The sequence below is a fragment of the Diabrotica virgifera genome, chromosome 10 (assembly GCF_917563875.1).
Source record: "Diabrotica virgifera virgifera chromosome 10, PGI_DIABVI_V3a".
In the NCBI taxonomy this organism is placed as follows: Eukaryota; Metazoa; Arthropoda; class Insecta; order Coleoptera; family Chrysomelidae; genus Diabrotica; species Diabrotica virgifera.
The window spans coordinates 1,355,596-1,368,035 of NC_065452.1; the positions used below are offsets into that span (position 1 = coordinate 1,355,596).

The 12,440-nt window shown below is 33.7% G+C and overlaps 1 protein-coding gene across 1 annotated transcript in view; it reads right to left on the minus strand.

Annotated features, from left to right (window-relative positions):
- LOC114341705 (insulin-like receptor) overlaps nucleotides 1-12,440 on the minus strand; it is a 523,292-nt gene that overhangs the window by 16,213 nt on the left and 494,639 nt on the right. Inside the window, exons 14-16 of the mRNA XM_050641373.1 lie at nucleotides 4,973-5,112; nucleotides 4,609-4,824; nucleotides 58-311 (exon numbers count right to left, since the gene is read on the minus strand). Of these exons, the coding sequence (XP_050497330.1) occupies nucleotides 58-311; nucleotides 4,609-4,824; nucleotides 4,973-5,112 (610 nt within the window). The remainder of the gene's footprint in view (nucleotides 1-57; nucleotides 312-4,608; nucleotides 4,825-4,972; nucleotides 5,113-12,440) is intronic.

A 12,440-nucleotide genomic window follows, 5' to 3' on the forward strand; every position in this document is an offset into this window, starting at 1 on the left:
AACAAATAACATAAATTTCAAATACACAATTCTCTGAAAATATCACTTTTTCCTTACCTGTCTGTGGCATGTACATTTACAGTTTTGACAGCACATCTCACTTCGGACTTTCCTCTTATGTCTCGTGCCAAGCCTTCCCAAACCATACCGAAGCTGCCTTGACCTAATTCTTTGTTTAATAGAATTTGGTCTCTGGAGACCTCCCATTCGTCCTTTACATATGGATTTGGAACATATTCAGGGTTAATTTCAGGAAATAGTACAGGTTTCCTTTGAGTTTTTTTATAGAGCCAACCGAAGAAAATAAGTCCCTAAAAATATTTGAAAAATAACTTCAGATATTATGAAACCAATTCTTCGTATTTTACATGGTAAAAAGAAACGAGCAAATAAATAATGTTTACATAATAACCTTTTTTTGTTACACTCCTGGTAGAACTTAAGTTATTGGGTGACCCTAATATTCTATATACAGGGTGTCCAGAAACTCTCCCGACAAACCAAGATCAGATAATTTTAAGACAATTTAACCCAATTTACCTAGTCCGAAAATGCTTCCTGAGGAAGCTAGAGCTCTTTGAAGATGACGTCTTGGAATTAGTTTTTCTTAAATATCTCCAGAACACTGTTATTTATAAAAACAAAAACTGGTACGCTTATTTCTCTTCCAGAGATAATCGATTTCATCAATTACGAATTTCTAGTACCGGTCATAGGCGCCCGTTTTGGGTAGGGCAACTGATATTTAATCACATAACTTTTTTGTCTTTAACTTCTAAGCATTTTTGATACTGTATTATTAAATGGTGAGGTATTATAGTACTAAAAGGTACTCTTGCTTTAAGGCGATAGGATGCACCGTTTTCTAGAAAAATCGATTTGAAAAGTTTTTGTTTATTGAGTTTGAAAAAAAATTTTTTCAAAAAAAGACGACGTATTTTAGTGACTTAAACCAAAAGTAACTTTTATTACTAGAATACCTCATAATTTAATCGTCAAGTGTCAAAAATGCGTAAAAATAAAAGACAAAAAAGGTATGCGATAAAATAACTGTTAACCTACCCAAAACGGACGCATATGACCGATACCAGAATTTCGCAACCAAGGAAATTGATTTATCTCCGAAAGATAAATAAACGTACCCGTTTTCGTTTTTCTAAATAGTTTTTTTTTTAATGTTTTTTTCAAATTCAACAAACGAAAAATTTTCAAATCGATTTTTATATAAAACGGTGCATCCTACCAACTTAAACCAAGAGAATCTTTCAGTACTAGAATATCTTACAATTTAATAATCCAGTACAAAAAATGCTTAGAAGTTTGAGACAAAAAAACTTATACGATAAAATAACCGTTGCCCTACCCAGAACGTGCGTCTATGACCGGTACTAGAAATTCGTAATTGATGTAATTGATTTATCTCTGGAAGATAAATAAATGTACCAGTTTTAGTTTTTCTAAATAGAAGCGTTCTGGAGATAGTTAAGAAAAACTAATTCCAAGACGCCATCTTCAAAAAGCTCTATCTCCCTTAAGAAGCATTTTCCCTTTGGACTAAGTGAATTGGGTTAAATTGTCTTAAAATTATCTGAAGAATCTCCTGTCTTCATTTGTCGGGAGTGTATCTGGACACCCTGTATAATAACTAATAATAACGGCCAAGCGATACTAATTCAAAGTTAACAACTGTGACGCCGAGCTTTAAATAGACTCCCACTTTAAATAACTAAAATTATAGCAGCAACAAATTTATTGTGAGATTAGGAAACATATATTTCTCGAGGTGTAAACTCAGACAAGGTACAATACAGGACAGGGTTTTCGATGAATGGAATATTGGATGGAGTGGAGGCATTTTAATATGTAAACGACACAGTGTTTATCGTCCACAGTGAAGATGAGGTAAGGTTGACATGTAACAAATTAAACAGACAGGAACATGGACTACGAATCATCATAACCAACGCAAAGGTAATAATTAACAATGTAGCTAACAATAGGATTAGCATTCAAAATATTGCCGGATATGATGTGATCGATAATTCTATGGATCTGGGTAGTGCAATCAATAACCAAGGAATCTTAGGACAGGAAATTCGACGACGTGTTAATATGGACCTACCAGGTAAGTCCAATCTCAAAAGTACTACGATCAATCTCCGAAACATTAACGATTAGAACACCAAATAGGAGAATAACTGATATACCGGGTGTCCACTTATATTTTCCCCCATTTTAACTGCCTATAACTTCTAAACGGCTCAAGATAGAAATATGCGATTTTCGCTGAAATGTTTTATTTTAGTAAAAGTTTGGTTGCAGCGAGTACAGAACAATATCATTAATAAGTCATGTTCTCAAATTATTCTTGAAAATAATACATAGTCTTATAAATAAAAAACTGGAAGAAGGAATAGACGATAGTAAGTTAAATTATTGATAGCTCAAAGATGCATGGATATGAATGTGGATGTGCATGTTTGTTGCGTTGATTTTGAAAAGGCATTTGTCAAAGTAAGACCAAAGAAAAATTAGTCCAAATTATAGACAAAAACATAGACAAAAAGGATTTACGAATAATAACAAACCTTTACTGCAAACAAAAAGCACAAATTGTAATAGATAACGAACCCAGTTCAAAAATTAAAATGAGAATAGGTGTTGTATTACACAGGCATGTATTATGTCTCCATTACTATTTAATCTATACAGGGTGCTTCATTGGGAAACTCAAATACTTGAATAGTGAATAGAGGTCACTGAGGCGGTTCTAAATATACTACAATTTATTGCCTCATTGATTTTTGTCACCGAGCTACAGGGTGTTTTATCGATTTTGCCCATTTCTTTCTGGACGTATAACTTTAGAAACACCCTGTATATATTTTTTATATTGGGTACACATATGTCCCATTTACAACCCAAACCATTCAACTACTAATCACAAGAACAATCCAGGTCCGGACTAAAAAAAATTATTATATACAACAAAGATTAAAAACTATCAGCTGATATCTTATCCTACTTACACGGGCCAAGTGACAACTGAAATGGCTATTATTACTTTAATTAGTACACGAGCTTTGAAATTCGAATGGTTCGCACCCATTCGAGTCGTATTATACGAAAAAATTCGTACACGAAGTATTCGAAAATACAAGAAACTGGATTTCGAGTGAATTTATTCTAATTTCGTATGCGAAATATGCTCGAATGAATTCGAAAATAAATGAAAACAATTCTCTGCAACAAAGACCTTAGGGTAAGAACAGAACAAGTGGGTCGCGGTGGAGGTGGAGGTCGCGGTCGATGTCGATATCCATGTAAAACAAACACATTGTAGTGAATGTAAGAGAACAGAGCAGCTAAGTCGCGGTGGAGGTTTAGCGCGATGTCATCTAGGAGGTTTACATCGATGCTTTTGAAAATAAAATGAGTTTGTTTTACATGGATGTCTACTGCGCGGCCTACAAGGATGCTTCCCTGTGATTGGTCCGCTTGAAGCCAAGTTATCATTACCTGCGCTATCTGAGTTGATATGTTTTATATGATAAGGAGGATCTGATTATTTACAGCCGACATTTCATCACTATCATCATTTGACTGACACAACAGCGCAAAAGCACAGTCTTTTTGTCATTCAAATTCCATTAAACTACTTTACTTGATAGTGGTTCTAGCTTGACTGACAGCGCAGGTGACCTCCTTGCTATGTGCTGTCGACATCGACCGCGACTTAACTAGTAGCATACACCGCGACCTACACCTCCACCTTGACCCACTTGTTCTGTTCTTACCCTTAGATTAGAACTGAGGGTAAGAGCTTTGAGATGCTACGTGTTTTAGATACTGCAATATGGACTTGAAAGCTGGACATTGAATCAAGAACACATAAATAAGCTACAGTCATTTGAAATGTGGTGTTACAGAAGGATGCCTAGAATAGCATGGGCACAGAAGAAAACGAAGACAGAAATATTTCCAGAAATGGGCAAAGAATACGAAATAATAAACACAATAAAAATAAGAAAGTTACAATATCTGGGACACGTAATGAGGGGGCAACGATATGAAATGCTAAGACTGATAATACAGAGAAAGATAAGATAATAAGAAGGAGTGAGCGGCCGTGGGTAACGGCATAAACGCTGGCCTCATACGCCAGTAGACGTGGGTTCGATCCCTGCCAAAGACAAACCATTTTCATTTCCAATAATGACACGAGCCGTCTCACCGTGCCTCGGAGAGTACGTTAAGCCGTCGGTCCCCCTGGGCTAGTGTACATCGACACTAGTTACTTGAAACAGGGTTAAAGATGTAATTGGCGCTGGAACTATCCGAAAGGATCTCCCCGGCAAAAATGCCATACGATATTATTATTATTATTATAAGAAGGAGAGTGTCAAGCATTTAAGGGACTGGTTTAAATGCAGTTCCATAGAACTCTTTAGAGCAGCGGTAGATAGAGTAAAGATAGTGATGATGATTTCCAACCTCCGATTGGGAGACGGCACTTAAAGAAGAAAAAGAACATGTAGATGGTTATTGTTTGTTACAATATATGAATATAATACAAATAATTTATAGGACTACTAAAATTTTACTTACCATGATCAAAATGAACATAAGAATTGATACTACTAGTGCTGTGTTTGAAGAAGGCTCATCGATATAAAAGTAAATATAGTTAGACTGTTCTTTTCTATTGGGAGAGGACTTAGCAAAAATGCACAAACTGTAATTGCCTGGAATTAATTTTGACACTGTGTAGTATAAAGTTACGTTTCTACTTGTGACGTTTATGCATTCTGGAACAGCTTTTGCCTGAAATTAGAAGTCGTTAGTTATAATTAATAACTTGTCTGTAAGAGAATTTATTCTAATTTTTTGTCTGACATTCGTGCCTATTTTAGCAATGATTAATACACCACTATATTCATTACTGTATGTTGTTACTGTATATTTTACTTACATTATCTAAATCAATCTTCTTGGACTCTATTATGTAGGCATATATATTTCCATTGGGGTCTTTTGGTTGATGCCATGAAATTGTAACGCTGTCTTGAGTCTTATGTACTAAAGTAAGGTTACTTATAACGTCAGCTCCAACTGAAATATAAAAACAAAAATATAACTAGATGTTTATTAACAGTATTACTATTTAATTCCCTCAATGATTAAGGTGCTGACAAATCGATTGAGACGCTTAGGAGTCACTTTTTACACCACGGTATGTCTTGTCAGCATAAATGAAAATTGCCTTGATAAGGCTACAAATGACAAAACAAAAAAGAGAAAACGTATAAGGAATATTATTCGAATAGTGAACTGGAGCATTAAATTCTTGAGCAACAGAGATCAACGATGGTCAAGGAATTAGAACATTAACGAGCCTTACGTACTTCTCAGGAACCCATTTCTCTCTCATACATCCCCGTATCTTTTATCTAGAAACTGTATCGTACGCCTTCTCAAGATCTATAAATACCAAATGTACTTCTCTTTACCTCTCGCCGTATTTTTCTATCAACAATGTCACAGCAAATAAGACATATGTTGTTATCCTTCTTGGTATAAGCCCAAACTGTTCTTCTATAGATGTCTCTCTCCTAAACCTTCATCCTACAGTTCCCCCACAAATTTTTATTGTGTGCGACATTAACTTCATCCCTCTATAGTTCGTACAATCCTGAATGTCTCCTTTATCTGTATACAATGATACTATCACATTCTTAAAACAACAAACTCTTCCTCTCCTAGAGCCTTTCAAACCTGCACAGTTATTCCATCAGGTCCTACTGCCTTGCCATTCTTCATCCTATTTAACGCCTTAACAACCTCATCTCTCGATATCCCCGGTAGCACATTCTCAATTTGGGATCCCGCATCCTCTGGCGTTCTTTTTTTACCAACTTTCGAAAGTACTCATGCCATCTTTGCTTTATTTCAACATCGATTCTTAACACTCTTCTATCCGCACTCTTAATCTACCAGACGTGAGTAAAGTCATTTGATGACTTGTCCCTTGCTTTAGCAATGTTGTATAATCTTTTCATCTCCTCATGTCCTTAGCAGTAGCTACAGATCGCCAATGTTAACTTTAACAACAATATATAAAAAATTAATCTTGAAATCCCTTTAGAAATGCTCCCAAACATAAAAGTCCCTTATTTTTTATTTAATGATATTTTTGGAATTGAAGAAATATGCGATAGAAATATATGAGAAGGAATAGGTAAAGGAAGCATTAAGGAAATTAAAAAATAGACAATCACCAGGAGAGGACAGAATATCGAATAAACTCCTACAGTAGGAAGAACAAGATCTGACGAAGCTGATGAGAGGACAAGATCTGAAGAGATATTAAGCAGCTTAATATCACTTTTCAAAAAAGGAGACAAATTGGACCCGGAGAATTACAGAGGAATTAATTTATTAAAAACAACATTAAAATTAACAACCAAAGTTATAACAAACAAACTGAATGAAATTACAACATTAGCAGAAGAGCAACAAGGTTTTAGGTCGGGAAGATTATGCACCGATGCCACTGTGGTTCCAAATGCCGAAAAGGTGGTCATGAATCTTTAAAAGTGTAGGTATATTGTTCATACAGTTCGAAATTACTTTCGTACTTAGGGGTTTTTGGCATCGCTGATTACGAATCTGACATTGTTTTTTTTTTAAACAAAATGACGGATCCAACATGGCGGAAAAAAATTGAAAATATCAATCAAAACGCAAAATTGTTTGTCAAATTTGGTAGTTTAAGGTCGCTGATTACAAATCTAACATTTTTTTTAAACAAAATGGCTGATTCAATATCGACGAAATAAATTCGAAAATTTTATTTTAAACGCATATTTTTTGGAAATTTGTCAAATTCAAATCAAAATCAAATCTTTAGTCAACTTTTATTTTACATTAATACATACTTGAGAAGGAAGAATCTGCTTTACAGTAATAAAGTTGATACATAACAAAACGTTTTACAGCGTTTTCAATATAGGTACGCGTTCTTTTTGACTTTCATAGCCTACCAAAATACGGTCGTACATGGCTCACTTGTCCCGGAGTTATGAATAAGAATAGATCTGATCTTATCCGTATACCTGCGTATTACGACTCTACGATAGTATCAGAGAACGATGAGAACGATAGAGAAAACAACTGTAACCATGAAGATCCCTAAATAGGGACTTTTCATTTTACTTCACGACCACGTTTTCAGCATTTGGAACTACTGTGTGATGCTATATTTAATGAGGCACGTTTAACAGAAATCATTATAACACAACAAATCGGCATATTTATTATTCGTAGACCCTACGAAGGCATTTGACTGGGTCAAATTAAAGAACGTTATTCATTTATTGTACTCAAGTGAAGTACCTCTAAGAAGAATTAAAACGATCGAAACAATCTACCAGAACAACACAATAAAAATAAAAGTAGAAGAACTAACTGACTCAAGGCTAGCAATGGCTAAGACAGGGGGATTCCCTGAGTCATCTTTTGTTCAAATAATAAAAATAGTAAAAAGGATACCAAATGGGAGAAAAACAACTTAAAATAATCTGCTATGCAGACGATGCAATGCTAATCTATCAAAGTGAAGATAATTTACATCCCATGATGTAACCAACTTAATATAACCACCAAAAAATTGCACATGTTAGTTTCCCGAAAAAAGATAAAATGCATGGTTATAACAGCAAATCTACTAAGATGAAAATTAGAGCCCGAAGGTCAGACAATAGAACAAGTGATGGAGATTAAATAAATATATAAGCATCACACTGGACTCACTAGCACTAGAGCATACAGAGTCACAGGTTGCCTGAATTAAAAAATAATGGGGAAATAAATATATCAGAAATGAAAGGCAGACATTACAAGAGTCATCAGACCAATAATGCTAGAAACAGCAGAGAAGAAAACCCATCGAAAATCGATGCTAATATACTATGAGACAGAGCTAGAAGTACAAATAATATACAACAGAGATGCAAGGTGGACAACATTAATAACTGAGTAAAAGAAGAGTAGAATGGAACAATGGAGAGACAGTTCCCCAATAGGAAGACGATCAGTGGGAAGACCACGAAAACGATGGAACGACAACTTACTAGAGGCACATTGAAAAAACAAACGTAGTCATGTCTATACAAAAAAGAAGAAGAAGAAATATGCGTTCATTTTGCGGCGGAATGTATAAAAAATATGAAAAATAAAAACTTATTTTAATTATTAAACCGAAGAGAGAGAGAGAGAGAGAGAGGGAGAAGAGAGAAACGTACAAATGTGCTCTGTTTTGCCGCGATATGAAATGTTTTATAAATAGGTTAAATACCACGGAATGTGTTATAAGTTTAAAAACAAATAAATAAGTCATGTAGAGGCCTCTTCGTGAACACCCAGGTACATAAAAACATCAAAGGTTCTCACAGCGACATACTTTGTCTTGGAGTAAAATTTATTTGTTTACAGTATCTGCTACATTTGAGAAAACAGTTCGGGTATAGCACGAGGACGGGAAAATATTATTTGTATGCACTATTTAAAACATTCGTCAGTTAAAAAACATATACATATATGAAAACGATTCAGAATGCATTAGTCAGTGGACAAAAGCAAATAAGTCAAAAATGTGCTTATTACAGGAGAGGTAAAAAATGATTTGAACAGTAAATAAATGTTATTTTTTCATGATAGTTGGCTCTATTTGTTAATTATACCAAAAACATTGTACAAATAATTTTTTCTACGACCGTTTAATAACATGCTCATTATTCGCTTTTTCATAGATAATAGCACCAATTACTGTACCCGTGAGTAATAATTCAATACTCACGGGCTAAGTTACTCACGGGTCATTACTCACGGGCTGAAGTTAGATTCAAGTGGCGCATGCCACTTTTAATATTAATCGTATATAAACTTCAAATAAAATTACTTAAACTTGTTTATTTAATACAATAATTATTGTAATTTATACCAATAATTAACTTCGAAAAATTTTTAAAGGAATTTTAACTGTATATCGGTATATTTGTTACGTTTTCTTGTTTACAAAAATTTTGACGTTTATCATTTAATTTAGTGACAGTGACATTAGGGCACTTTGTTTATGTTAATTGAAATTTATAACTAATATTGTGTTTGGTTTTCAAGTTATATTGTGTTAAATATATTATAACATATTATGTATATGTAGTTATATTATTATATTATTTATAGTTAAATGTAAATATACATTATAACTATATACATATTATGAAATACGTCCACCGACAACAGCCATTTCCTATTTATTAGATTCACTGACAGTAGGTACAAATTTACGCTTATAATTTTTCGGAACGAATTGAACTTATATTGACTATTTCTAGTTGTATTTTTACAATAAATAGGAATTTAGTAATAGTAGGCAACCAATTATTCAGCCACGTACTAGGGGTAAATAGTATTTAGCTATTTTTGTAAATTATTATAATTTAAATCTCGAGTAGTTGATAATTATATTTTTTACTAATTAAAATAAAAAAATTACAGGCACTCGTGGGAGTGCCGACAGAAGTGAAAACTTTTTATAGTATATAAATTACGAGCTTAATGCTTTTAACCCATCCTAAAAGAAGTGCTATATCTATACCATATATACGATATACGCGATGCGTATATGCCCTATACTATTTGTGTATACATACACATAATTTATATATGTACAAAATTTATTTCAGCGAAGTGATGACGGTCGCAAATTCAATATTTTTCACCATCCAAGAAGTGCTCAACGTCCCTAAACAAATTTTCATTTAAAAAATTATTTCGTCGAATTGATAACGGTCGCTAATTTACTACTTTTTCCCCGTCCAAAAAGTGCACAACGTCCCTCAAGAAGTTTTCACTGCAAATATTTATTTCGTCGAAGCGATGACGGTCCCTAATTCAATACTTTTCCCCCATCCAAAAGTGCACAACGTTCCTAAAGAAGTTTTCACTTCAAAAATGTATTTCGTCGAAGCGATGACGGTCGCTAATTTAATAATTTTTAGTTTTCACATTTTAAAGTTTTCACTTTAAAAATTTATTTTGTCGAAGCAATAAAGGTCGCAAATTTATATTTTTCTCCATCCAAAAAGTGCACAACGTCCCTCAAGAAGTTTTCACTTCAAAAATTGATTTTATCGAAGCGATGACGGTCGCTAATTTAATGCTTTTTTCCATCGAAAAAGTGCACAAAATCTATGTATAGATACACATAATATAGATACGTACAAAATTTATTTCGTCGAAGAGATGACGGTCGCTATGACATGACGGTCGCGAAATAAATCTTTTTCCCCATCCTAAAATAGGTTTTACATTTATTTTAAATTTAAATACTTCTATACAATTTATATATACATACAAATAATATAATAGCATAAGCGATGACGGTCGCAATGACGGTCGCGAATTCAATGCTTTTTCCCCTATCCAAAAATCGCACAACGTCCCTAAAGAAGTTTTCACTTCAAAAATGGTCGTAGAAAAAGTATAGTATTCTACTCACATGTAATGGCTATTACTCACTCTGATGAATTACGACACTCGCCTACGGCTCGTGTCGCAAACTTCATCATTGTGAGTAATAGCCATCATTACATGCTCGTTGAATAATATACTATTAATCGCATTATTAGAGTACTTTTGGTATTGACTTATATGGTTATACACAATATGTTTGTCTTATATGCTTATGATCAAACGAAAGGTGAGAAATAAAAATGTATTTTTAACTTCCATACCTAATCATTTGTTTGTATCAAAAACAAAAAAATTATTATTAATGAACTAAAACTATATATACAAATGACTGAAACAGATGTTTTTAGGTTTGTATAAAAATTTGAAAAACAGTTGGGATGAGTGGAAGGAGTCACACCAGATCATCTTTTTTTTTCTCTTGAAAAAGGCAATGTTTGATTGGATATTATTGGTATACCGGCTGGAAGTTGACCAACTCGTCTATTTAACTGTATTATGTAAAATGGTACTTCATTGGATAGTGTTTTCTTAAAGTGTACATATACCTAATACCAAATTCATTTGTGTAACGTAACCACCTAGTTTCCAACAATTTAAAAGGATTTCCTTCAGTATTCTAAAAAACCAAAGGTCCTTTTAATAAAGAAGAGAAACTGAAAGTCTTCTTTGTTCATTTCATATACGGTTAAGTATTAGCTGCTAGAGTGGACCAACTGCATCCAGTCATGGGGATGAAAAATTCTTAGTTCAGTCTTTTTCTAATAACAATATTTTTATATTAGTCTTCAATCTTTCACTAATGATATTTTTAAACGGTATTCTTGAAGACTGATTTAAATAAAAACACTCACGGTAAGTTTTCTCGCTAGTTGACTCGCAACACAGATCTAAATCGTTAAAACAATAATTAGTACTGCATCACAAGCGATATTCAGTCGTGCGAAGTAAACTTGTTAATCCTAATAATTTATTAAAACGTCTTTCTTGTGACCATGGGCGATGGCAGGATTATTTTCAGGGGGGTGAATGAACTTTTCGCAAAGAGGTGTGCAATTGCACCCCCTTGCAACACCTTTAGCTTCAATACAATAAAGAATTCGATATCGTATACTTTCAATCAAGTTATTAGTTTTTTCCTGGGGCATATTTTCCCATTCTTGTAAATCTGCTTATTCTGTATTGCCAGAAGGAGGTGGACGACTTTTTGATCATCAATGACATTTCGTTCATCCGAAAATAAGGCATTACATATGTCAATCTTCCATTGTCCAATTTTGATGCTCTCTAAACACCAATTTAGTCGGTCGATTTTATGTTACTTTGATAGCTCGTGAAATTGTTTTGTTGCTGAATAGCTCTGGAGCATGAAGTCTATACTTGATAGTTTCGACTTAACGAGTAACACCTGTAGCTCCTAAAAGTTAAATTTGGAACTCTGGTTGAAATACTGTGAAATTACTTCTTACTATTTGAGCTAAAAGCGGCCCTGAAGTTCCACAAATCTTACATTTGTTTTTGAAACAATCTTCAAGTTATTCCTGCCATCTATACATTTTCCTTTGTCAGATTCTCTGCTCCACTAAACCTATAATTGTTCCCCTCTGATCATCTGATAATTCCACATAAATAATTTTTAATAAATTATTAAAATTAATAAATTATTGAATAAATCATTGAAAACGAAAATTTTGCAAAAATTCTCAAAAATTTTGCATGTAAACAGAAAAATACTCGAAGTATGGAGTAGCAGGCCTACGTTCTCTCCGATGAGACTCCAATAAGAGTCGAAAATCGTCGATTCAGAGGGCTGGACTGCGCTCCGTATTTTAAGTGAAAAATAAGATTGATCTGCCTTCGCATTGCAACTGAATAAAAATGAAATTTTTATATTGGTCGTTACTTCT